The sequence below is a fragment of the Taeniopygia guttata genome, chromosome 8 (genome assembly GCF_048771995.1).
Source record: "Taeniopygia guttata chromosome 8, bTaeGut7.mat, whole genome shotgun sequence".
NCBI classification, from domain to species: Eukaryota; Metazoa; Chordata; class Aves; order Passeriformes; family Estrildidae; genus Taeniopygia; species Taeniopygia guttata.
The window spans coordinates 18,985,811-19,013,673 of record NC_133033.1 but is presented as its reverse complement, the minus strand read 5'-3'; the positions used below and the strand labels follow the sequence as shown (position 1 = coordinate 19,013,673).

Sequence of the window (27,863 nt, the reverse complement as noted above, 5' to 3'; positions counted from 1 at the left end):
GAGTACCAGGTATCTGTGTGGCATCACTTGCTGTAGTGCATTTACCAAACCTACTGCATACATTGTTCTAAGTGCATTAGATATCAAATTTTGCCTTTCAACTTTGCAGAAACTTAGGAGTTCTCTTACCAATAGAAAACATTAGTGTGCGAAACCTGTTAGGTCTGTTTCCATCTTTGCCTTGGGAGAGTAAATACAGGCAGGTGAGAATGCTCTAAGCCAAAGAAAACCAGGAACTTTCCCTTTGGATAGCTGGTGAAAGAGTGGGAGAAGCTGCACAGAATTTCTTAGCTCAGAAGACTGCAACTTAAAATAGAATTGGATTTCTTCATATGTAAATGCTAGCATTTATGAAGGGTTAGACTCAACTGCAGCAACCACAATTAACCTCAAGCCAAGTCTCAGCAAACAAACTGCAAGAATTCTCTTTAAAATCAGCTTGTAGATTATGGTGATTGTTATTTCAACTATTCTTCACAGTATGATGAAAACAAAGCAGACCTGTACGCATATTTTTCTTAAACTGAAGATTTATTGGAAAGAAATTTGATCCCATATCTTTTCAGCAATATAGGATATTTAACATTTTATATAGACTGTATTCAAGTAGAAAAGATTACATTAAAAATTTCTTAATATTGCACTTGGGACAAGCCGTGGCTAAGCTACTAACATTAGCATTCCAGAACAAAATCATACATAGTCTTCAGAATTTTAGTGAGCTGCCTTGTGTTACCTGCTAGATTCCTTCACAGGTACTTTGACACACTTTGCTATTGAACTGAAGCTCACTGCTCAGAGTAATTCCTGTAATTTAAAGGTAAAGGCAAGCAATATGCTGTATACTACCAGGAATTATTTTGGCAATTGCTTCATTCACATTATTTCACACTTCAGCCAAGATACTGTAGTGATTCACTTGACTCTTGTACAAGATCCCAGCACACATGTGAGAGGCTCCAATGCACACGGGAAGTGAAATACCCAGCTCTTTTAACACATTATTTCAGCCAAATTACCACACAGGCAGGAACCTTTTGTGGCTCACTGAAACAGACGAGTAGGTTGAGCAGTATTTGCACACAGCAAGACTCAATCTTCGCATGCCAGGCCCAGCATGGCTGGCATTGCTTCACATTATAGCAGTGTCTGGCCAAGGAAGTCCCCACAGGGATGGGCATTGCAACAAAGCCTGAATAGGGGACAAATCCAAAAGGGAACCTCAGCAATCTGCAGATAAGGATTTTCACAGAAGTGTAAAGGAGGAATTAACTACTGAGTCTGTATTGAGGATCAGAGAGATTATTAAAAAAAACCAAAAAAAACCCAAAAAAAAATCCTGTTTAAAGGAATGGGATAATCAAGAATCATAGCAATCTAATGGCTGCTGGAGAAAACAGAATAGGGTTTAATTATTAACTGAAATTGTTGCTCTGAACTGGTATTTAAAGACTTGTGTCATGAAGAAAGATAAGAGTTTGCATTTTATAAAAGCATGCAACTGAAAATCTGCACTGTGAAAGAAAAGCATGGTCTTTACAGTAATTTGTTCGCACACTATGTGCAGAAGATGGAAAACTGCAGTTCAGCAGCAGATTCTCTCCTCTTGTATCTTGTTTACATTCCCAGAACAGGTTCACATACAACAGTTAAAAAGAGAAACTATTAATTTTCCTTCACCTTTAAACCCAGCTTTACATCTTTAAAAAAAAGTAAATCAAGAATGTTAAGTCACTAAGGTCCATTTTATTAGTAGTAGCAGCTTCAATTTTTGTGTAAAAATAGTGTCAGCAGTTTTTACTAATGATGCAACTGAACTTTTGCTTTAGTAGGCATTATTACATAAAAAGCAAAGTTGTTTATTTACTTTTCATCTTAGCTTAGCAAATCAAACGAGTAACTCAGCTCTCTGTAGGGGCCCTCCTGATGGAAGGAGCCAGTCTATCCAGAGCTGTACACTTACCAGATTAGCCTATAAAGGACCAGTCCTTTCCGTGCATATTCTTAAAAGGAGTTTTCTTCCACTGTTATGTAGCCCAAAAAACACTGAGGCATTTTAATACAGACACCCTGTAACATTTGTTTTATCTTCTTATTTTGCTGTAGGTGTGGTAAAATTCATGCAGTTTGTAGGCTTGGTCTTTGGAACAATAGGGTTTTAAGTTACAAGTCTCAATCACAAAAAAAAAAAAAAACACCCACAAACACGGACCAGTAACCTAAACCCACAGTAAATATCAGTTACATGGAAACATGAGAAAACCACACTTTGAAAACTTGATTCAAAATTCAGAAGTGGATACCAGGAAGCCGAGTTTTAGCACATGATCTGCAGACATTCACCCATCTCTGGATGTCAGCCATTCACACAAGTCTTTGCTTAAATCCTGCCTTGCATCTCCAATAAAGTGTCGATAGCAAAGTGTTAGGTAAGCAGCCACTGTTAAGTAATTCGCAAAACTCAAATAATGGTGCTTTGGCTCTCAGGGTAAGGAAAGCTGCACTTTTGCTTTCAACTGCATGGTTTGTACTTTTCTAAAACCTGAGCAAGTATCCCCTTAGGTGAAAAAAATATCAGATGTCCCTTGTTTACTGACATACTACATGTGACCGCAGTTACTGACTGAACATGTCCTACACTGTGTTTTTGTGATGTTTATCCTTTTTCAGAAAGCCTATAAAGGCTATGAATCTGACTTCCCTACACTATCCCCAATTACATTTGACACACAAATGATACATTTCTTACTATAAATGTTTAAACATAATGAAGTGCTGTCTTGCTTGGCTAGAAAACTCAAGACTTGTATATATGCTTGCAACAATCAGTTAAATCATAGTAAGCAAAAACAATTACCAAAAGTTATTAAAATTGTTGTGTGATTGTACACAGGCTTAGAGACTTTTTCACTCCATTTCCCATATTAAAAATTTGGTAGATGTACATTTAAAAGAACACCATCACCACCATCAAACAAACAGCCACTCTGCCAAGGTTTTCACTTGGAAACAAGTAGTAGCAGTTGTCTTTTCATTAAGAAGCTAAAATAGTGGCCAAGCTCAGCAACTTGGGCAGCACTACAGCATTTCAACTAGTCCAGGAACAGTCAGTCCTGAAACATGCTGGTGTAAAGATGACTTAAACCAAAGCCTGCTCTTGGATCACAACACAGTTGCAATGAATCTGTCTGCTGCTTGCCTTTAAAGTGATATCAGTTGATCTTCTTTAGCCCCAAATAGCAGTAATAATAACTCATAAAAAATGAGGAAGTCCTGCTGGCAGCCAGCAAGCAGCAGTGTATAGGCACCACTCTACAGACCAGTACCTCCACCCTATAATCACAAGGGATTTTCATCGCCTTCTCTGAACATACATGCACATAGTATCCTAAACTGCAGCGCTCCAATCTGCTCAGCAGATTCCTGCACCCCACCCTGTGCCGTGTAACTTCCATCTTCCAGTCAGGAACTCTGGGCCTGGCACAGCACCTGCCAGGTGGGACAGAGAGAGCCTGACAGAGTGCCAGGCCAGGAAAGAGATGTAGAACATGCAGCCTGCTGGGAGGGCACTCTGCACCTGTGTCCCCAGGGAAAGCAAACAGGATGAGAAATGGCAATGGAAGGATCTCAAAACTGGAAGAGACAGCAAATATTAAAACCAATATTATAGGTAGCTTTGTACTGCCATTTTTTTTACACCCAGTTTCCAGTTCCAAGCACAAGTGTACACCCCCAAGATCTGGACAAAATCAACATTCATGTTTCAATATCTCAACTGGAAAATTCAGGAACCACCATCAAATTTGGCAAGTGTTGTGGTTTCAAATAAAAAGAAATCAGGAGTTATACAGGAACAATAGAATGAATGCGAGAAACTCTTCATATCTGTGATGGATTCAACAATATCAGTGGCAAACAAACCATTTCTGCAAATCAATCTTCAGTAATTTCATAGTGCCTAGCACTTACTACGCAGACATTTTAAACTTCTCAGGGCCTTGATTTTAGTATTACCTCTGACAGGTACCAATATAAACGTAAAATCCATACCAATCAGTGGCAGCTATGATTTCTCAGAAAAATGCCTGTATTGCTTTTTACTTCACCATGTTCTGTTTGTAAAATGTCCTCTTAAAAAGTATTCCATTATTAAGTGAACTACTACAGTATTGTGGAACTATCATCTGTAATACCAAACATAGCAGATTGCTTTTGAAAGTGACACTCAGATATCTGAATAAAATTATTACAAATGCTAGTAAATACATGACAGAAGAATGTTTCTGGGAAAAAAAACCCCAATCTAACAACCCTTACTGCACTGAGAATTTTCTCCCCTATGAAAACATACAAGGCTGTAGTAAAATAGTCAAAGTTTGTCAGCCTGGGAAAAGCATAAGCTAAAACAGCATGAAAAGTGGTCCTTATTTCCATTTCAGGCATAAGTGCCAGAAACAACTATTTTCAATATTTGGAAAGGCAAAATTTGAACTTCATCACTTTAATAAAAATGATAGCCACCTATTAAAATCAAGGAGACTTAACCTTCCACAATTTCAGGATTTAGTTTTTTTCCACCACATGATTTGGAAAATAAAAAACTTCAAGCATTGCTTCCATCACCAGCATTTTCCTTCAGCTGCCCATTGTTTAAGTGACCGAACATTAGCAACATCATGTAATCTCTCAACACTCTCAGCAGTATGAAGAGACTAAGAATTGGAGTTAAATCTAATATTTGAACTAAAATAATTTTCACAAGACGTGCAACAAAATACCCAGCTTGTCTCAGAAGCAAGTCTCTTCACAACAGCTTTGTCTTTTATATTTAGAATTTTCCTGTCTGGTAAGATGCAAATATAATGGAAGCCTAACATCTACAGTTATGCAAGTACACAACCCCCCCGCATACATCGCTAGTAAGTAACCAGACTGCATACAAGATTATTTGTAAAAGTAGTAAAACCCTTTGATGCTCCATATTTATGCTGGCAAATAGCTCTCCTGATATAAAAGGCACTTTGAAAACCCAATATGGTTTGGTTCATTAAGTTTGCAAAGTACAAACAATTGTACAAACATACAATTATATTGAAGCATGTCAACCATTGTGACATTGTCTACAAAACAAGTTTCCAATTGCCGATAACACTGGTTTTATGGGAATGAGCAGTGGTTTCAGCAGCTTTACTGAAGACATGACAGGGTTTCCAGTACCACAATCTTATTAAGTAAAAAACCCTCAAAAACGTACAAGTTTAGGGGCCCCAAAAAAAACCAAGACCCAAAGTCCATAACATTCATTCAATATTTACTCCTTAGAAGTGAACTTCCTCCGTAGCCCAAGGGCAGAAATCCATTCAGTCAATTCCAGACGTGGTGGAGGCAGGCTCTGTCTCAAGAAGTGTTGCTACACCAGTACAGTACTGAAAACTTTGGTCCAACAGCACCATTCCAGAAACTGATTACATGGCTGCAACATCAATCTGTATGTAAAGCTGCCTTACTCCCGCCTGTGGAAAAAGGAAGGAGGGTTAAAAACACTGTAAAGCCAAAGCAGTTGCCTGTCCTGAACATCAGCCCACATCAGTAAATGACCTAGCAAAAAACCTAAACAACTTACTTTTCTGTAATTCATCTCCACATTTAGCATATCACTCAGAGAACACCAGATGAGTAAGGAGTTCTTCACACAGTCAAGTGCACACACATAATGATGTACTAGCATTAGCTTTGCCGCATTACCTCTTCTGATTCATCCTAAATGACTGCTACATGTGACGCTGCACAAAAGCAACTCTTACTTTCTTTTGTGCCAGTTTATCTTCCTGCAAAGCAAGCTGCTTCAAGAACTGTCAGTTTAAAACAGAGCTAAGCACAAGAGTGTAACATGGGACTTGTTCAAACCAGTTCTACATTATGAATCTACCCAGAAAGCCATCACATGTGCAAGCTGACAATGCAGTGAAAAGCCTGAGTAGGTCTGGTCTGTGGTGAGAAACTCTATCCTAAGAGAAGCCTCATCTGTTTTCTTAGCTCCCTACAGGTCAATATAGACCAACCCCATTTGATACACCTGAGACAATTACATCTGTTATTCCTATAAAGTGGCATGAAAAACTAATGCAGAGAGGTACACTAATTCCATCTACACAACTGAGTATTTTGAAATTGTTCTATACAGCTGGAGCAGGGAGGCTTTTCAAAACAGATACCAAACTCAGAAATATTTAACCTTTCTTGGTAAAAATTACAATGTCACATCAAGCAAATTACACTTTGAGATGTGACGTCCACTGATAAGACATACCTGAGTAAAAATATTGTGAGTCTGGCTTAGAATCCACCTTCCATCAGCATCAGGAGCTACTAGTAACTTCAAAGTCCCTATGTAAACATCAGTACAGAGGGTCCAGAAATGTGGATCATGTAAACTGTAGACTCCTTGCAACTGCTGCACCTAAAAATAGAGGCAAATTTTAGAAAGTGTATGTCAGAAAATATTTTTCTGTACTATGGTTTTTTACAGAAAGTATTGTAAAATCCAATGCGTTCTTTTACTTAAGAGTTCCCTGTGCATTTTGTCATCTTTTACCAACATTTTTCATTACTATCTCAGTTATTGTAAGGAAGTTGAAATACATGGATTTGTGTCCAGGTCGCGATTTTCTGCATGTGTTGTGATTCTGTACCCTGCTGCATTTACACTCTACATACATTTTACTGAAACAATTTCTAAAAATAGAGGTGGTCAGGAGAGAAAAGTCTGGATTTGAGATGTCATCCAGTTAAAACTGCTCTTTTTGCAAATGTGCTTATTTTGCCATGAAACAATTTGTGAGATTCTAAGTTTAACAGAAATATAGTCATATATCATTTACAATTTTGTGAGGTCTTAGATGTGTCCTGCCAATCCTTTTGTTGTTTCGTCTTTCCACTTTCAGCAAACCCTCCACGTGATGATTACAGTCTGTAACTCCCAAGGAAAGGCAGCATTCATTCAAGTGCTCAAGTGCTTTGTATTAACTTTGCAAAGGCACTTCATGGCATACCAATAGGAAAGTTAAGTAGGAGAACAGGTCAAATCCAGAGTAATCTTTGTATTCTTATAAATACACTTCCAATGTTATGTATAAGCACAAAGTACTTTGGGAGGAATAGCTTCAGAATCTATTTCTGAACTAACATAGGAAATTTTTAAAACACAAACTGAGGTGAAGCTACATGCAATTTAGTACTCTAGGACACTTAATTAATTTGGTACCTCCATTTGTATATTCTATTTGTATATTTGGTACCTTTGACTGGCAAAACATCATAAAATCATTCCTTTTACTGGAAAAAAATCATAAAATATCCTCATACACAGCTGAGGCTCAGTCAGTCAGCAGCTTGATCAGACAGAGCAAAACAGCTTAAGAGCTCACCCTCTGGTAGCACTGAGGCAGGGCATTTTCCAGGGAAGGAGGAGTTCGCTGCATCAAAATCCCAATGGACTCTTTTAAAAGTGGAACAATACTAGAAAGAAAAAAGGAAATTAGTTATCATTACATTTTCAAAAGGTGCAAGGAATAACCTCTAGTTCTTCCAGCAGAAGCTGAGAAAGTCGCCGTGAAAACCCAGTACAGAAAATAAAAGGATTGACAGAATTACCAAAGGCAAGATTATTTCTCCCCCACAGTTTCCAGAGTCAACTGGTGGTCAGTCACAAAAGATTAATGGTTTAATCATGGGATTTTAGATGAAATCTCTTGGTGTCTAGGAAGCTATACAACAAAGCAGCTGTATAGTTCAAAACCAACTTCAATGGCAAATCATTCACAAGCAACCATAAAAATACTCAACTGAAATCGGGTTTGCTTTTGTGTTTGGTTTAAGGCATATTTTTCTTATGAACTAAGATAATAATGGGATAATCATAAAACAAAATTAGTGTGGAACAGTCCAGCTACAACAGAGTTATTTTGTCAGAAACAGACAACTTGGCATATTCTTGAAGTAAACTAAGTGTAGGGTCTCATCCAAGCTCAAGGGTTAAACATTTGGAAGCAATTAGAGGTTCCCTCCTGGCCAAATGGTCTTGTTTAATCAGCAAACTAAGAAGACATTTAATACCCTTTTTTATTATTATTACTTTTTGTTTTTTAATAAAACCAGGAGAGCAGTAAGCCTATACCCTGAAGCTATGACTAATACGTTATACTCTTAGTAAGTATTCAGCATGGTGATTTTTTTGTTTAGGAGTAGTGCATCATGTCTGGTTCAGTAGAGCATTCTAAAATTTTCAAGTGGATGACAAATATCTGTAGCCCAAGAGTAAAGCTTAAATAGCAATTTAATTTCAAGAGCGTGCAAGTCACCTAACATTCTGGACTGAAAGTGATTATATATTGCAGAAACTGTAAGCTTCATTTCAGAGTTCAGCACTGGCATCACAGCTGCACATCCCATGGAGTTATGGGATCAAAAGCACACCTGAAACATTTGTAATATATTAACTGGACCAGTTGTTAAAGGACACTCCAGAACCTTTGTTTAAAATCTCCTGAAGTGATGTGGAATGCATGGCACAGACCAGCTCTGTATTTGCAGATGTGAACAGATGACCAAATAATTTTCTTAAAAGTGTTTCCATTTGAACCTGGGGCAGTGCTGGCTGATGGACTGCTCAGCTCACTCCCTGGCTAAACCTGGCCAGGGTGGGAGGGAGTGAGAGGCTGTGTGACTCTCGTCTTATGAACCCCTGGAAAAGCCACTACCCTAAAATTAAGTCTTCTTGCAGGCAGAATGGTTGTTCCAGCCAAATTCACTGCCCGGTGCCCTCCAGCACATGGCCTCCCACGTTTGCACTGCCACCAAGGCATCAGTTCAGAAATAGGAAGAAGCAATTAGGGGCAAGCAGGAGTTGCCTAAACTAGACCTGTCACCAAGACAAACATTTAGCAATGCAATAACTGTCAATCTGTCTCAAGGAAGCTTAATTGGAGTGTCACATTCTACAGTGGATTACAGAAGTTTAGGGAAAAAAAGTTCTCTTATTAATGGACCCATCTCAGTAAATAATGTCCATGTCACAAGCATTACATCAAAGGGAGCTGGAGCTGCCAACACACTCCACTGATGAATTGATTTCAGTTTAACTCCCTATTTAAAATGCAGATTTGCTTAATAAAAACCTTGAAAGACCAACACACAAGTTCAGGATGCAAAGTGAATGCAAGAATTTTGAACACTGTTCCATTCCCATAAATTTAACAAGGCCTCTCTAGCATATGCATCCAAAGGTTTCAAAAACCACACACATACAGGCTGCATATTTTTTCCCAGGGAAACAACTAAAGGAATAGTGAATGTAATAGTCTGCCTTTTAATTGAAACCTACCACCAAGAGTGAGAATAGCCATGAAAAAAAGCTAACAAAAATGTCTAATTTGTACAACTTATTTACATTAATAAAACTGATGTACATTATCTGATGGAAGAGTAATTGTAAAGTAGATTTGAAAAGGCTATGAAACAAGAACATCTTACAAGCCCAAAGAATAGAGTAAATCAGGATGTGGCTTGATGTTGGTGAAAGTTGAAGCATATCCCGGGTCACACCTTCTTCCTGTATCTTAGAGCCAGTGTTCAGATACAAAATTTATCTTTTGCAAAGCTGAAAAGCCAAAAGACAGCTGCAGTGATGTGACAGGCCCTCACAAATGCTGTTCAGAGCAAAGGTGTCCATGGATGCCCCTCTGCATCCAAAGAGATACTAGCTCACATGGTATCTTACTGTAAGCCAAACTAACACAAGCAACAGAATCCAGTTTTATGAAGCCTGATGTTTTCCATTGTTTCATGCATATCACTGAAGTACAAAACCTTTAATTTAAAAACAAAAACTCCACAGAGTATGCTATTTTCTCAAACATTAAAACCAGTATCACTCAATCACTAGGAGGCCCCAGAAATATCATATGACTGAAGAAAACATAAGGGATGACAAAACCAAGCTGGCTGAAAATATGGTTAGAGATTTTGACCAAGCTTTCTCTTTTCTTTGGCTTAGTCATTAATGAATAAAAAAAAAAGTTGCTGCCTCCACAGCAACTATTGCACTGGTGCTTCCCCGCTTGCTTGTTTTAATTTACAAGATTATTGAGGAAAACAATGCTGAATTCTCACCAAGTGAAAAGCCTTCTCATGCATTAGCAGTCAATAAGCTTTGCTATTAAAGCAGACATAATTCCATTGCTTTCTGATTACCAAGCCTTAAATGTAAAATATGACACTCTTTTACAGGACAATAAAATTTCAAAGAGGAAATAACTCGCAGCAAGATTTGGAATAAAAACATATGCTCTGCAAAAGCCAGAAAAGCAAAGGCAGTTATTGTAACAGCACATCATACTTGCACATACACTCTTACAGAAGTGAAAAGTTTTCAAACAAATCAAAATGAAGTATTGACTTGAATCTGATAAATCAAGCCTACCACTACTATACAAGGATTGATTAAAAATGAAGAGTGAAAGCATTACTCTTATTTAACCTGCATCCCATTCAGATAATACTCATGCCCATTCCAGTGCCATCCTGTTTATGCCACTGTTTCTGTAGGCACAGCAAGCAAGACCCTGGCATTGTCATGACCTTGGACTGCGAAACTGAAAACAACTCCAGGTAAAGAGCCCTTTAGACAGACACTGGACTTGGAGCACAGCAGGAAATTCATTCAGTGCTCTCAGCACTACAGAGAATAGGGGGTATTTGTGACAGGTTTTGTGGAGAGTAAACAAACATTGCTAAGGATCAAGACCAGCTAGGGTTTGTCAAATACCACAGCTCAAAATCTACAGCCACTTTTCCGAATTCTGGGGTTTTTTTTCGCAGCAACCGTCCATATCCACAGTGTGAAGACTGTTGGCCTGTTCCAGAACTTCAATGAATTTTTTTTATTAGGCAATGGCAATTTTAATCAGACTGCAAGCTTTGCTCAAGACAAGGACCACAGGTTTAACATTTGCTTTACAGATTTTGAATTCTTTGTTCTCATAACAATGTAGTACCTTGATTTTCAAGCAAGGCTGGCAGGTACCATCACCCTGTAAATATAGGTAGTGCTTGACATTTAGCAATAACAGCTTAAAATAACATCAACAACAAACATGCTAGTTTGGAGGAGTTTTGCTATAGAAAATTCTTTCTGAATCCTAAGGAACGCAGCACTTCATTTAAAAATAAGTAATTTTTTTTAATATACTGCTGTGCCCTAAACATGAAAGGCCTCAAGCACACCCTCCCCCAAAGCACTTTCATATTATATCATGTTCAAGCAGCTCAAGATTTTATGCAAAAATTATGTAACCCATAGAAACAACTTCACTAAATGACTGAAGTAAATTGCCTCATTTCTTTGACCACTTAATATGCAGTCTGCCTGCTCTGTGCAATCTAGTATCAGATTTAGTCTATTGTGCCTTTCTAGAAACATGTGGGTCTAATAGTGGTTTAGGACAAACTTGATTTATACCAGAGTTGTGGCTTTTGTGTGGTGACTAGTTTCACATAGCTGACTGAAATACTAAAATTGCTTCAACATTTCAAAATAAGGCTTAGAATACTAATGTTAAAAAGGAAATGATTATTTAGTTTGAAATATTAACAGCAGTTAAGAGACTTGGGAAACTGTTTATTGATTCAAGGCATGTGTAACTATGTGGACAACACTTTGGAAAAAACTTAAACAGTGTCAGCCTAAACTACAATTCAAGCTTTTGTTAAAAATATTTTAAATGCTGGTAAAACAGACTTCTTTATTTTAAGCATGTGCTATTTATGCTTTACTTGCATGAGATAGTACAGAGTAATCAAAGAAAGAATCATCAGATATTAGTGGTTGCATCCAGGAAAATTCAGATCCACACAGGATTTTCACCGTGCAGTCAGAATGTTCTGTGCTAACTCATGAGGAGTTAGGCAGAGAATGTCAGCCTAGAGCACCCTTAGCAAAGAATCACAGGAGCAACAGAGCAACTGTGTCAGCAGCTGACAATTTGCACTAATTAGAGATGTCTACAAGAAGGCTCAACCATTTGATTTAAAAGCACTGCCTGACTTCTCTGAAGAAGCATTGCTTAACCCCTCTACACATGCACAAGGCAAAACAGGTTATCAAGAGGAGTCTGCACAGCTTTACACCGCACCAGTGAGATTTTTAGTCATCTTATACTGGTATTTTTGTGATTTCTTTGGAAAATGTGGCCATCATTTAAGAAACCTGAACAGAGAAGACCCACTAATAAGATCAGGCAAGGCTCAAAGAAACCAGAGAGAGCTGCCCAACACTGAAGCAGGCAAACACTCAATATAAAACAAATGAATAATGAAGTTATTTCACACAGACACAAGCAATCCTGGATTAAGAGCAATCATTTTCCTCGGCATTCTCATGCAATAGCTTTGATATTCTACTGGTTCACCAAACATAGTTCCATAAAAGGCAATCAGGATTTCTGCTCAGCCTTTACTCTTTTGTATACAAAAGTATCATATAAAGAATACAGATTAAAAAAATGAAAACAAAACTCCAAACAGAACCAAACTACAACACATTAAAAAAAAAAAAAACAAACCCACAACAAGAAAGCACCCTAACAAAATAACAGAGAAATAGAAGTCCTGGATCTAACTTACCCCACACTCATACCATGCAGACTCTCTGAGTCAAACTCGGACCATTAAGCAGGTTTAACTTGGAGGATACAGCTCCAATTAGGGCAAAGTTCCTGAACACCATTAAAGCTTTTGAATGACTTTTGAAAACTTTATCAGACTGGCTGTTGCATCTCTGGCTCAAAACTATGCTTCTTTTATTACAGCCACAAAGATCCTGATTACAGAACATCCTGATTTTTAAACACACATGAATGGGATCTGCTTGCTGGGGCACACACATACTCTCCACTTTACCTTACCAAACCTGGTTTAACAGTAAAGGGGACACAAAATCGACAAACATTCATTTGAAACAGAAGACAATAATTTAACCTGAAGCCAAATTTACCCCAAAAATTATTTATCAAGGTTTCAAAATGACCCACAGAAATCAACAGCAACTCCTGTACTGGAAACTGAACATCCCAGTCCTTCCCACCTCAAACCCACAAGTACCCCAAGAGGAGACCGACAATTAAAAAAAAAAAACCCAAACCCCAAATATCGCTCTCCCCCACCCCAAACTAGACACACTTTTAAATTTCACAGAACTTCAGTAGTTTTTTTTCCTCTGGGTTAGATTAAGGTAACTCTAAAAGATTAAGTACATAACTATTATATATCCCAGCAAGCATTACCTAAGCTCCCATAATACTGTTACAGAAGACCACCTTATGGGAAAATCTGAAAACCCTTTTGCACTAATTCTTACAGGACACTTCAAACACAGCATAGTGAAGAATAAGGCAAAATTAACAGTGGATTTATGACCAGAACTGTCAATGAAGATTACTAAAATCAAACACCACCACAAAAAGGGACTCAAGTTTTCAACAGCCATCTGAAACTGCCAGTAATCGTATTTATGATCCTCAAGTGGATTTCAAGCAAAAATATCAATAGTTCAGTCTGTTGGACTGCTTAGAAAACAAATAAAATATCAACACAAAACCACCCAACCCTGCAATTAGTGTTTGCTCCACTGATGTGCCAGGATGTGTCAGATGGCAAAAAATGCAGGCTTGTTTTTATCAGCTATGATGCAGCTGACACCACTGATAGCATAATTATTCTACTAATCATTTATAATATTGTGGACCAATAAAATAATGTTACAGGCTGAAGTCTGGCCTAAGATCAAGACACATCAAAGAGTGAACTTTTCCAGCATTTTCAGCATAGAACATGGGTCTCAAATGTTCCTTCTATCTGTGCTAGAAAACATATAACAGCATTATTATGACACCTCTGTTATGGAATGCAATTTCAACTACTGTATGAATGGAAGAAACAAACTGAATTGTTATTCATGTGGTATTTTCTGCTACACAAAGCTGGACCCTTGGAATACAAAGTGTATGGAAATCTTTTAATCAGCTATTACCTCTACCTCGGCAATCGTTTCTTCTCCCTTGGAAACTTGCACATTTTCTTTCCCATTTTTTTGAGATTTCAGTACTAGAAGTAGTTTATAATAATTTATCATTTATGAAATTACAGAATGTTGAAGTCAAAATCTCTGAAGCTCATATTAATGTGGTGATTTAATAGTGATTTCTAGCACAAACATTTCTGTGGGCGTTGTATCTGAAGCCTGCTGCCCTACTTTGACTAACAGGGAGATTCACATCAATAATCCTGTGAATGCTGCCATGCACAAGCCATAAACATGCCATACATGGTATGAGCAGAAGTTGCTGCAGTTCATCAGATGACACTCACCACTGCTGAACAGACAAAGAGTTGAGTTATTAGGTTGTAACTGGTGTTGTGGCACACTGCCCTATGGCACCATTGAAACTGCTGCCTAAAAAGTCTCATAACATCACTCAATGAAATATTTGCTTGACCAGTCTAATCCAAATAGCTTCACGTTCACAGTGAACTTAGTAAGAAACAACTGTGAAATACAGAAGTACGTGAAGCATTTCCATCAGATCTTAAAAGCAGTAAAGATATCTCAGAGTGCAAATGCAAAGTAAAAGACAGTTCTTGTCGATATAAGAAAACAAAATCAAAACCTAGCAGCCTTGATTTGTGAAGGACAAGAGCACATCCTGTGCCAGCAGTCTCAACCCTGCTGCCCTGAAACCATTCTGCTCCATTTACTGGAGTACATTGGTTTATATAAGCATGAACAGAGATGAAGCATGTACAGCCTGAACCGGAAAGACATTTTTCTAATATTATGCAAAGGAAAAAAATTTGCAGATTTAAGAGCGATAGTTGTAGCTGTAGAAAAAGAAAGAAAGATAGATCATGTAAGAGCTCACCAGAATGGCTGTACAGAAGGTAACATACCACTCTTGGAAGAAAAGCAAATGTTGTAAACCATTAGCATAACAAAACCCCTTCTCCTTCTGAGCTGATATTTCTGCTGTAACTAGCACCAAAAATCCTACCAAATACCAGTGATAGCAATACTTACCTTACACCTATAAGTAGTGCTATCAGCATTGAACAAATAGGATCTGCTATCATTAGACCATAGTTCTGCATCAGTATAGCAGATATGATTACACCAATACTTCCCAGTGTGTCTGCCACAATGTGCAGGAATACACCTGTAAGAGATCAAGTGATACCATTACAACTTGCTATTCTTAAAGCTAATGAAGCTTTTCAGAGATGTTTTACAAAAAGACCTTTCAAGAACTAGATAATACGATCTATACTTTTTTAAATTTGCAGTCAGTTTTGGGTCAAACACACAAAGATTTTAATGTATTTGTAGAATATGAGCCAACTGAAGAATTTACATTCTGTTACGCACTTAGCAGTATTGGGCATTTCACAACAAGGCTATTAACTTGAACAGTGATTAACAGCTGCAGCTAGACTTTTTTCATTCAATACTCACCCTTATTATAGTACAGAAACTCATGTTCCCTGATGCCTACAGTAGTGAGGTCTGTATAAGATGGACAGACTGTTAACAGAAACAGTTCTACAAAGCTTTGGCACGTGCTAATGTTTAATTGACACCTCCTCCTAGAAGTTATTTGGCAAAGAAATCCAAGACAAATAGTTTTGAGAATTAAACAATACTGCAGACATGAAAAGCCTTACTCTTATTCTGAAGAATAACACTTCCTTCAAGTACAAAGAAACACATACTTTGCAGCCAGTCAAAGTTTAGCCTTTGGAGCTCTCTGCTGGCAGTGACTGGAAGTCATTCAGAAAAGTCATTCATTTTCGATGCAATTCTCCAGACAGGTAATCCCCTCTTGTAAACACAACACACCATTATAAACCAGCTCTTTGGGGATTTCTCCAAGTCTGCATTTGTTCTGGCTGGCTGGGACAGAGCTGGGTTTCTCCACAGCAGCCTGCATCAGGGCCTTCTGTTTCTCCTGACCCCACAGCAGGAAGGCTGGGGTGGACAAGATGCCAGGAGGGCACATAGCCAGGCCAGCTGATCCAAATGGACCAGAGGGACACTTCATATCACCCAACACCATGCTCCCCAATAACACTAGTGTTGTCTTTCCCAAATAGCTGCTGCTCAGACTTCCCTAGGCACTGATCTGCTGGTGGGATGTGCTGGCTTGTGAGTGATTGTCTTGATAGTGATTTTGCATCACTTGGTGGGGTTTTTCCCCCAGTACTGAAAAATTAAAATAAAATCAAGTCTTTTTAACATGCTTCAATTAAAATGACTGTTTCACAAAAAGACTTTGAAATATCTTCAACTGAAGTACTGAGCATACATAAGACAGCGTACTGTAAATTCTGGAAGAACTTGTAAATGCTCCTTCTCAAGGACTACAAACAAGCCAGAAGATCATTCAATAAGAGAAAACCCTACATACATTTGGGTATGCCAAATAATTGCTACCTCCTATATCTCATAACTATCTCCCTTGAACTTCTGAACATTTAAAAAAAGAAAAATAAAGAAGGACAGCAGCCAACCAAAGCTCAAAATCAACATCTAAATTATCCATAACTAATGCTCAGGAGATCAAGGACTCCAATACCACTTCAAGAAATTTAGATGCATTACCATCTGCTCTAAATTAATTTTAAGAGCTTAATGAAATGCAAGTTTTAAGCTCAGGTACTCTTTAACAATTATATCAATCTGCATTATATCAATCTGCATCTTCATGTTACAGAACTTATATTGCAATTAGGGTCTTTAGGTTTTTCCTTTTAATTACTCTTCCTAGTTTTTCATTGATTTTTCAGCATCAGTAACAGAAGCTGAATCCCAGCTTTTGGGATGTCTCTTTTAAACTGTGTTGGCAGTGCATTACATCTAAACTCTGTGAATGTCTCAATATCTAGTCATGTACAGGAGACAGCAGAGCTGCTTACAAGGGAAATGGAACTTCATTTAATACCTCCTTTAAAACATGGCATTTATCCAGAGGAACCCTCTGTAACAGACGTGTGACAGACCCAGGCAGGCAGACTGTGATAAAACCAATAAAACATCATACTTATTATTCTCATCGTACCTTGTAAAATCTGCTTGCTGGATCCACCCATTACTTCAAGGGAATGGTCATCTGTGAAAGCAATTATTGACACATTAACCTAGACAAAGGCTCTCCAGTGGCCCTTCTGTTACACTCTTCCTTTCAGAAATGTCTTGGACAGACAGGCTGCTCCCAACGACCAGATTTTACTCAAGCTATTGTTTTTTAATGCAGCAGTTAAGTTAAAAGTTTTAAAATGCATTTTTAAAAATACATCCCTTTACACAATAGATTTCAACATAGGGATATATAAAATTAATTATCTACATTTGTTCTTAATTTAAACAAACTGAGAGGTAAGACCTTGCTAGTATGTAGCAAAATAAGACCCCTCAAAAACACAAACCGTGAACTGAAGTGAGAAGAGTAGGTTCAAATAGATTTGCTAACCAGAAATAATAAGCAAGCATCTCACTTAAGCAAGCATTTATAACTAAAGTAAAAATACAACACTAAGACTTAGAGAAGGAACAAGTAAGTAAAAAATCTTCTCATCCAAGCAGATTAATGCCTCTGTAGCATTAATCTGAAAGATATTTTAAGAAGAACTTGTTAAAGGATAGTAAAGTGAAGATATACAATAATTTACAAAACAGCTGATTTGAATATCAAACTCCACAAGACAGACAGCTATATTCACTGGTCTGCAAGGGTGGGGGCCACGTGGAAGGCAAAGAAGAGGCAGAAGCAGGGAGCTCCTGCTTTCCAGCCAAATTCCAGGAGAACTACTGGAAGACATATGCCAATTTTCTAAGAATAGCAAGGAAGGGACAATATTTTTATACTCTTTGTCACCTCCTGTCTGCCAGTTCCCACTACTCCTGCTTTGAATGTGCACATTTTGAGTCACATCAGATCTCAACTTATGGCTCAGGCAGGAAGGACTGACAAGCCTGCATTACCACAAGGCTTTAATTTGCATTGCTTGAAATAGGTGCTACCTACACAACCTCTTCTTCCATAGTGAAGGCTACTGACCATATTTAACATGAATGTCTCTTCTCAGATTGTTTGCCTTCATAGAAGATTTCAGCATAGCTTACATAGCAACCATCTTTTCCATAACAATCTTAAAACAGATTACAAACTACACAAAATGGGGAAAGTTATTTGAGATCACAAACCAAGTACAACTAACAATCCATAAGTACCCAAAGTTCACTAGTTCATTTTTTCTAATACTTTAAAATTATACAAACTACAAAATTATATACTATAAAATTAAAGAAATGGAGCAAAAACAGTAGCAAAACAGTTCAACTTTGTCAATTGATTTTAATGAAAAAATTGAATCAGGGCTTATTGAAACTGATAACTAATTTCACTACATTGCAATAGCATACAGCTGTTCCATCTTTTGCCAACACACAACATTACAGCGCACAGTCAAAAACCAGAGGTAAAGAAAAATCTTTAAAAACTACCATTGACATTACTGCAAGTAAAACACAAAATGAGTCCTAAAACATGATGGTGGCAGAGCATACTAGACATTTAATGAAGCTACTACCATGTATGATCACAACCAGCTGACATCATGCTCTTTTACTTTTCAGTAAAATTGCAGATTTACATTGAGTCAGGATGGTCTGAGATGTCAGCTCAGTACTTACCATGACAATAATCCTGACCATGAGAGTGTCCATGGCCATGACCATGAGTGTGTCCATGGGAATGCTTATGTTCATGGCTGTGTCCATGATCTCTGTGACTGTGCCCATGGCTGAGACCACCGTTAAACAGAGAATGGCTGTGTTCATGCCCTATAAACAAATATCACCATTAGAGTAAATTTATGAATACATAATTGATGAGTAAAATTACACTTACATTGTTTCTCAGCGACTCAAACATATTCATCTTTTAGGTCATCTCAAGGTATAGCTTTCAGTAAGTTATTTAACACAAGGTGTTTGTCATCTGTGGCGCTGGTGTGCAGACATGTTTTTTATAATATATATATATAGACACATAAAATATACCAGGTTTGAGAAGTCAAGTGCTTTTATACATTCCCACTTCTGAGACTTGTGCTAGACTTCTGGTACAATTTGAAAAATGTACACTTCATTAGATATAAGCACTTTAAAAATAGGTGTTTTAAGAAAGCAGAAATTGACTGTCATTTGCAGATTAAAAATTCAAGCTTAGATTGCTGCTTAAAGACCAAAGACTCTGTTCTTCCACCAGTCTATGTAAATTTATATGTTAAGCTCAAAGAGAGGCCCACAGGATTTGCAGAATAAACCTCAGAGTGTTTACAATGTGTATTTAAGCAAATAAATTCTGCATTTCAATTCAAAAGACACTAAGTTGAGAAACATCTGCAGCAGAATCATCTCATGCTTAAAATTTGGTTCAAATACTGTTTTTAAATTTTCTAGCCAGAACCTTGCTTAAGCCCAGCTTAAATTTGTCTAAAAAGTTGGCCTGCAAATCTCTTTCAATAAGGTGCAGGAGAGTGCATGAACTACAGAAAGCAGTTTCTGGACTCCTAGGTGTTCCAGTTAGTGGATATTAACATGAGAAGTACAACAGTGGCATATCAGGGCTGGTAATAAAACACAGAAATCAACATGCAAGAGGTCACACACATATTTAGGTAGGATTGCCATTAACAAGACATCAAATGCAATACTAGGGCTCTCACTGAGGCATTAGAAGGTCCTGGAACACGGGGAACAAGAAAGGAAACAGCACTGAAGTTACATCCTACCAGAGCCGTGTGAATGCCCATGACCTCCATGCTGAAAAACAAATATTCCTATCAGATTTACAATGAATCCCAGTATAGAAACAGGAAGAAGTCTCTCATGATGCACATCTGGAGGCTCAAGGGCTCTCTAAAAAAAAGGAAAAACAAACCATAAAGCAAATGTAGAGTTTTACAATCCCTTTACATTATTAAAAGGCACCACAAAACTACTTAGATACAGGAGCATTCTCATATATAACATATATATAGACATAACTTAAAATTACTCAGGACTTCCAGTTTTTGAGATGATACACAGACCAACTCTCAGTGTCTGAAAATAAAATTCTATTATTAAAGCTGTGAAAGTACAGCAGAATATTCTGAGAGTCTAGCTCAGTTTTATCATAAGATTTGCTTATGCTGTGGGATGTGGCTCAACACCATCTGAAAGCATTCAGGTTTGTTGCAATATGTAGATTGCTTAAGTCACCTATAAGACTTCTAAGAGTCTAGAATGCCATTTCTTCCTTTCTCCTTAGAAAGGTGAGGCAACGAGGGGAATGAAATGAAGACTCAGAACAAATTATGACATTTTTTAAAAACTCTCCAATCTAGATTGATTTTTTCAATTATTTTTTACCCTACTTCCTCTAGACTATTTTTCTCAATGAGACATTATAGACCAAATAAAATTTGCATCTGAAGATAAGTGTTGATGAGTGTAAATTACTACTGGCAGAGGAGAAAAACATTCACAATCTCTCCACAAGGATCAAAGGTACAGGCAGTAAATAGCAAGATAATAGAATGTTTAGCACAGTAAAATTTTAAAGTAACTGAGAGAAAGAGTTACCATCACAAGCAAAGAGAATAGTTAGCATGGGAGCTTAGATTAGCAAGAAGAGAAAGATGTTTCAGCATTATCCTTGACCCTGTCACAGTTTTTAATTTTTCTAGTAAGTTTTGCACCTGTTTTTAGATTTGAAATTTTCCCAAGCTTTTAGGCAATTTCAGCCCAGTTTTAACTGGTTTTGAAGTATTTACAAGACTATCAATGTAGAAAAAACTCTTCCCAATTCTCTGTTAATAAAAGAAAAACTCAATAGACTTACTATTAAGTTTGTCTAAATAAATGTATAGTGTATTTCCTATTAAAAAGCAAAAGCTTTAATTCAAACTGATTAGAAATAGTTATCAGTTTTACTCTTAATCCTTGATGTTGTGCTTAATATCTAAATTTCAATCTTGCAATTTTTACCTTAACCATCATGTAAAAAAAAAATGCAAGAAAAGAGCCCTTGTAAATGTTTAAGCTATTGCTACTTGCCATTTATATCAGATTTCAAGATTTGGAAAACAGTGTTCTTTCTTTAACAAGCTAGTCAAACTTCTCAGCATGTTGCTTATTATTAACTTCTCTCCTTTGAATGACTAGTTTAGGCCTTTCTTTCTTAGCCTCATGTGTTCTCTAACAATGAGAAGTGAAGATCTCACCAAGACATCCTTAACTGGCTGAAAAAAAGGACAGGCTCCATCTCACAGAATCTTTACACATAAACAAAATACACTATTGCAGAAGCCAGTACAGATAAACTGAAAAAGCCGGGTTTCTCTGTCATTAAACAGCAACTTCAGATGAGCCTATTCTCTGTTCAAATCAGATTTCTAATCAATTATGAACATAATTTAAATGTTCAATTCATTAATTTCAACAATTTATTCCTATTAAAACCAGAAATGTTTATCCATATTAATTATAGAATGTAATACAGTAATTGATTTCATAACATACCTCCACACCTTCAGAAAAAATGAAGAACGCTGTAAAGATGAGGAATAAGCCATTTACAAAACCAGCAAGTACTTCTGCTCGAACATAACTGCAAGAAACAAAAAAAAAGTAATAGCACTTTTATTTAAATATTGAAAATTAGAACTTAAGAGACTGGAGTGCAATCTTCTAGTTCTCAAACAGTGATATTACACCAAATTTGCTAAGTGGAAGATGACATATAAATTACAGATTAATATATAAAACTGACCATGTTGTACTTGGACAGAAACTACCTGATGCAGATCAGCCATTCTCTGATCTAGATGAAAGAAATTTTTCAGTATGTCAAAATCTTTCCATTTAAAATTATGTCCACCCAAAGTTATGATATAAATATAATTTTGAAGCCACAAACTAAGGTAAGCACACAAAACCTAATCAAAGGTTTTCTGGTGTTATGTTCAATATCAAACCGACATGTATTAATTTGCTTCCCTCTATAAGGTGGATTTTCAGTAAAAGTTTTAAGTAGAAATTAATTATTTCAAACATCAAATTTTGACAATAACAAACTGCCAGGTTAGAATAATTAGTAATTTCAGTGTGGCAAACATCAGACTTTAATAAAGTGTGGCTGTTCTCTGATAAACGGAACACCAGCTGTTTAAATGCTCAGCAGTAATTAATACAGAACATGCTTTCACTGCAATTATTTCATGATACAATTCTCTCTAAATTGATTTCTATGCACACTGGGGTTTCCAGCTATATTAAACTGTGCTTTAAGTTTCAAACTATATGATTCACACTTAAGCAAGGCAGCTGAAGCGAAACGCTGACAGGTCAATAATGCTATGGGGAATGCCCATGTTGTTCGCTGTTTAGGTAATTTGCTGTTAATCAGTATTAGCAATTAATAATATTGTACCACCGGTATTGTTTTACAGGGCACAGCTGCCATGTTCAGTGGAAACAAGTGCCTGCCAAATGCCAGCTGCAGCAGATAAATCCACCAAGGGCAGTCTGGGATGACACACCTCAGCCCTGAGGATCTGTGTAAAGGGCAGTCACAGCTCCCAAATCCTGCTGCTTCCAAGAATCATGCCTTATAATCTCCAATGCAGCATCACTGAGACTTGGCTCCTTTCAGTTGTAACTTTCTGTTCCAAAGGAGGAGTGGGACACCAGCAGTCTGGGAATCCCTGTAATGCTCCTCACTGCACTGTGAGGACAAACCCAGGATGTGGCTGCTTGCTCTCCACTGGTGTCATTAATGCACGGCAATCCAGGGCAACTTTCTGCTCTCTAACTTGTTTCCATTAGTATGATCAGAGAGAATTTGGAAGTGATAAACCTTCTTCCCAAAAGCAATGCCTTCATATTTTTATTATTTCTATTAATTTAGATGTTTACACAGCTCACCTTAATGAAAATCTCACTTTCGACATAGTTTTTCCATGTTCTACAAAAAGCTTTTGTTTGTAAGTAAAAAATAACTACCTATGCATTTACTATAGTACATTAAGGTAACAGCCTAAAGTTTCTTACCCATATGAGAAAGCATCGTTTGACCTCCATTTTGAAATAACTGAAGCTGCTAATCCAGCCAAGAGAGCAGTACAGTCAAAAAACATATGAAAAGAATCTGATATCAGACCTAAACTGAAAGAGAACAGGAAAAAACTGTTATATTCCATATGCTACATGCTGAGTATGAAAAAAAAGCCCCACAGACATTAATCTTTTACACACTAGCAGAATATACTGTTTCTAAGCTTCAGGCATTTTTTTGCTAGCACAGAGGAGCAATCCATACTTCATCACCAACACAAATATGATGCCAAAACTGCTTTTGTCAGCTTTAGAGAAGGCACTTTGGAAAAGTGCTTAGCAAAAAAAATCCTCCTAGCATATGATTTTGGTGATAGTGAAAGGAGAAACCAAAATCCCTGGAGTAGATGTACCCACAGCCACATCTCTCATCAACATAATTCAACTTTAAATCTTTGCCTTAGCAGTGGCAAGGCACTAACTAGGAGATACACACCTCTGAGATCTAGAGGCTGAAGAATCAGAGACTGAGAGACCACATCTTACATGGCTTATTTCAAAGACCAATACACAACTGTTTGTCAGTCTTGATTGAGAAACACAGTTAAAGTGAACCAGCATGCTAAGAGGTTCAAAGCATCATGAGCTAGCCAGTCAGTAGAACTCATATCAGTTTGTAGGCTGTAGGTAAACTGGAGTTAACACCACACACAAGCACTGCCAAAGTTTACCAAATTACTCGTGAACAGGTTCTGTAAGTCTGCAGGGAAGTACATGCATCGAAACAAAAAAACAATGCTTCATATTTTAAAAGACATTTGATAGAGAGGTACTGTTAAGCAATTGTTAATCAATAGTCCCAAAAGTTCCATTTTCCCAGTCCTTTGGTTATCTAAGAATAATTACATGTACAACTCAATTTCTGGAAACTGAAGCACAAGAAGCAATTAGTGGGTTAACAAGTTCTTGAGGATAGACACATATTCACATTGAAGTCAAATACAAAGTTTCATTAGCCAAAGTTCCAACCACTTTACACTACAAAGCCAAACCATTTCAGCCTCACAGAAAACAATTACAAGATTAATCTCAAGTGTTTCAGGTGAAACAGTCAATAGAGGAAGAAGTAGGTTTGAAGGAGAGGCAAGATCAAGTGTCTTGCTCTATTTATTTATATATACACACAACTGTAACATTTAAGGCAGAGGGATGACAGCATGGTATATTGTCCTAAAGTGCTGTAGCCACCAAAGCAGGAGAGATGAGGCTGTTCTAAACAAACTTTAAAACAAGACCCACAGGCTAGATGCCTATGAAGCCGCAAAATAGAATTGGCTGTAGAATTCTTGAAGGGTTTTGGTGACATCTTCCTCCTCCCCAGAATCAGGCGACATCTTTAGGGAAACAGCTCATTTTAGGTTTGGTTCTGAGCACTTTGGAAGATCCAGTGAGGTAAAAAGCCCACCACAAAGCACATCAAATATTCAGGGAGAAGGTAATTAGTGACAGTAACCCTAAGTTGTACTGACTGTGAAATGGAAGGAATAAGCATTGCTAATCAGAGAGAGCTACTGCTTTCTGAGGTGATAAGGTTTTGGTGGTTTTTTGTTTTTTTTGTTTTTTTTTAATAGAACCTTCTGGGAAAGAGACTTTTATAAGGACTGCTACTCTAACAAAAAACCCACACAAGTTCTAGAACCAGAAATAATGCAAGAAGTTACCATGACACTGTGCTCACACCTGCATATCTCACTAAGGCAAGACTTACCTTAAGTGCAACACCAATACAGCTGTGCTGCTTTCAAGACCTAAGCTAACAATTCCAGGTGGCCAGAGGCACGTGGATTTATCAGCAGGGGTCAGCAGACTGCATCTGCAATGCAATTCACCTCGTAGCATAACCACGCTCTGTATCATAGGTACAGCTACAAGTCATTGAGCTGCACTAATGGCAGGAAGCCTGGTAAGAGACCAATCTCATTTCATCTGAGGCTTGTTAAAGTGACCTGTAAAGTAACAAGACCTTAGAAAAAATGGGTGCAAAGTGATTACTAAAGCGATGAAATGATTCAGTCAACGACTGCCAATACAGTGAACCACCAGTAACATGGGATGCATGCAAGAACTCCTGTAGAACCAGACTCATCATGCAAAATATAAACTAGTAGAAACCCTGTACTCAAACACACTTTGTCTAAATAAAGACGCTTCCGCAGCTGACTTAGTTTAACTTCAAATTAAACGAATGTGCACATGTAGCAAATTTCAACCTTAAACAAGCAAACAAGCTCTCAGCCAGCAAACTCGTGACCAGTGACAGAACTCTAGGAAACGGCATGAAGCTGAGTTGGGCGAGGTTTAGATTAGACATTAGGAAAAGATGTTTCACCCAGAGGGTGGCTGAGCACAGGAACAGGCTCCCCAGGGAAGCAGTCACATCACCAAGCCTGACAGAGTTCAAGAAGCATTTGGACAACACTCTTTTCTGAGTTCAGAAAACAACCTATTTGGCAAACAGAAGCTCAGGAGAATTTCTCATGCAAGGAACAACAGAACTGTGTCTTCAAAATGACAAAATTATTCTCCTTATAGGACTCCTTGTTTGCTTGTTACGTGTTCGCTCTTCCAAGCCATGACCTGTCTGCTTTGACTGAAGACATTCCTCATCATATTCTCTGCTACCCCTCTCTACTAAAGAGGTACTTGCCCTGTTTTGCTCTAGACCAAAATCTAGACTTAGAGATACCCAAAACGAGTGACTTGAAATACAAACAAAAGGTTCAGTTAATGGGTATTCAGTAAATCCTAATTCTTAATCTCAAGTATGAACAAAAATAAGTGTCTTCTGAATTCCAATATGTCATACTCTTCAGTGACAAATTTCTATGAGTGTCATTAAAGTTTCTCAGTTTAGTTACCTCATATACAGGACTTTTTAAGGTTACACTACCAAAAAAAATTGTTATGTTTAAAAGACAGACATCAGAACAAAGTCACATGAACACAAATTTCTTTATATCAGACCAGCTAAGAAAAATATTTACATCTGCTGAGTTATTAGAAAAAAAAATCCATACTCAAATAGACAGACTATGCATTCAACAACCCTCAAACAACTGCAAGGTGAATCAGCATCAAAGCCAAAACCAAACACATTCAAAATGGTCTGGGTGCGGCCAAGATAGTCTGTGCCCATGACAGCACTGCATGCTCTCTGGTGCACAGTAGCAATTACTGTAATCAGAGTTGAGTATTTTATAGTCATTTGAGAAATTCAGAACAACATTGCAAATATTAGGATGTAACCATTTCCAAATCCACACCACTGCATTCACACAGGACTTTTAAGAGGTCCAGTAATTTATGTCCATAGTACAGCTTTCGGTAAGGAAGACACTGCTTGACTTAAATGACATTTCCATGCCAGTCCACTCTGAACTGAACTATCATCATAAAACAACTACTCTATTGCCAATGAAGCATGACAGAAATACTAGCACCATTGCCCATTCTCTACCTTTATACACCAGTAGTGAAGTTATTCTGCATTTGCTACAGCTCTTTCAGTAGCAATTTAGTCAAGTCTCCTCCATTTTTTTTCACTCCTGTGAATTTTTGTGCTATGTAAAGTATCACTCAGCTATACAAGGATGTGTCAAATCCTGTTTCTCCCTCGAGACAAGGATGTTTAGGCAGCATATCCAGGTATCAACCTACGGATGAAGCCACACTCCCCAACAGAGGATCTCTGTGGGAAACAGCAGCCACAGCCCCCGAGTCCCGTAAATCGGGCCAAGGCCGGGCTTCCTCCTCAGCAAAGCACCGATCACAACAACCACTCCGACCAGCATCCCTCCGCAGCGCGCCGAGTCGCGCCCCCCGCCCGAGCGCCTCCGCCGCGCCGCCGGGACCCGGCAGAGGGGACGGAGGCGCCGGTCGCTGCCCACGAGAGTGGCCCCGGTCGGGGGAAACTCTCCAGCGGCCACCACGGTTCTGCCGAGCGGCCCCACCGGACGGCGGGCGGGAGGCCCGGCCCTGCCGAGCGGAGACGTGGCACTGGCCGGGCGGGACGCGCCGCTTCCTGCGCGCCGCAGCCGCGCTCGCCCCGCCGTGCCCCCGCCCCGGTTACCTGTTACTCCAGATGCCGTAGAGCAGCTCCACGAAGGCGAAGGAGAGGTTGAGACAGAGGAAGGAGAAGAGGTTGCGGGAAGTCTTGTCCGCCAGGATAGACCTGCGCACGGAGCACACCGCGGTCACCGGCCGCCGGTACAGCGCCAGGAGACCGGAGCCGCTCGCCGGGCGGCCCGGGCGCCTCGGAACCAGCCAGCACAGCCCCTCCACGGGGGCTCGGCCGCGGCGCCGGCAGCGCCCAGCCTGGCCGGCCATGGGCCACTCACCTGAACCAGCCCGACACCTTCCTGAGCAGGTTGAGCCTGGGCGGCTTGTACTCATCGTCTTTGACGGAGAGGGGCAGCATCTTTCCGGCGGCGGGGCCGCGGCGCGCCGGACCGGCAGGACGGGCAGGCGGGATGGGAGCGCTGCCCGGCCGGCCCACACGCCGCTTCCGGCCGCCACCGCGCCTGCGCCGCCGGGCACGGGGCTGAGGGGGCGCGCCGGGGGCCGGGCCGGGGCTGCGGGAGCTGCCCGGGCTCGG

General features: G+C 38.8%; 1 protein-coding gene across 4 annotated transcripts; it reads right to left on the bottom strand.

Moving 5' to 3' along the window:
* Nucleotides 1-512: 512 nt before the first annotated feature.
* Nucleotides 513-27,739, bottom strand: SLC30A7 (solute carrier family 30 member 7). Of its 4 annotated transcripts, XM_002187537.7 has the most exons (11): nucleotides 27,607-27,739; nucleotides 27,339-27,440; nucleotides 23,207-23,320; nucleotides 21,677-21,764; nucleotides 19,903-20,029; nucleotides 18,800-18,949; nucleotides 17,166-17,216; nucleotides 15,131-15,266; nucleotides 7,428-7,518; nucleotides 6,311-6,460; nucleotides 513-5,513 (listed from the first exon to the last, which is right to left on the bottom strand). In XM_002187537.7, exons 1-11 carry the CDS (start codon nucleotides 27,684-27,686, stop codon nucleotides 5,466-5,468), a joined length of 1,137 nt encoding a protein of 378 aa, XP_002187573.3. In that variant the 5' UTR covers nucleotides 27,687-27,739; the 3' UTR covers nucleotides 513-5,465. The 4 variants fall into 4 exon arrangements, with proteins under 4 accessions (XP_002187573.3, XP_032605659.3, XP_032605660.3 ...); XM_032749768.3 differs by lacking the exon at nucleotides 513-5,513 and having other exon boundaries at nucleotides 5,524-6,460; XM_032749769.3 differs by lacking the exon at nucleotides 513-5,513 and having other exon boundaries at nucleotides 5,524-6,460; nucleotides 23,207-23,315.
* Nucleotides 27,740-27,863: the final 124 nt, after the last annotated feature.

Excerpts from the sequence above, each read along its gene's own strand:
- SLC30A7 (XM_032749768.3), bottom strand. The coding sequence starts at position 27,686 with ATGCTGCCCCTCTCCGTCAAAGACGATGAGTACAAGCCGCCCAGGCTC. Across the intron at positions 21,765-23,206 it reads AACGATGCTTTCTCATATGG|TTATGTTCGAGCAGAAGTAC; the intron begins GTAAGAAACTTT and ends TGTTTCTTGCAG. Across the intron at positions 7,519-15,130 it reads GCACTACTTATAGGTGTAAG|TATTGTTCCACTTTTAAAAG; the intron begins GTAAGTATTGCT and ends TTTTCTTTCTAG.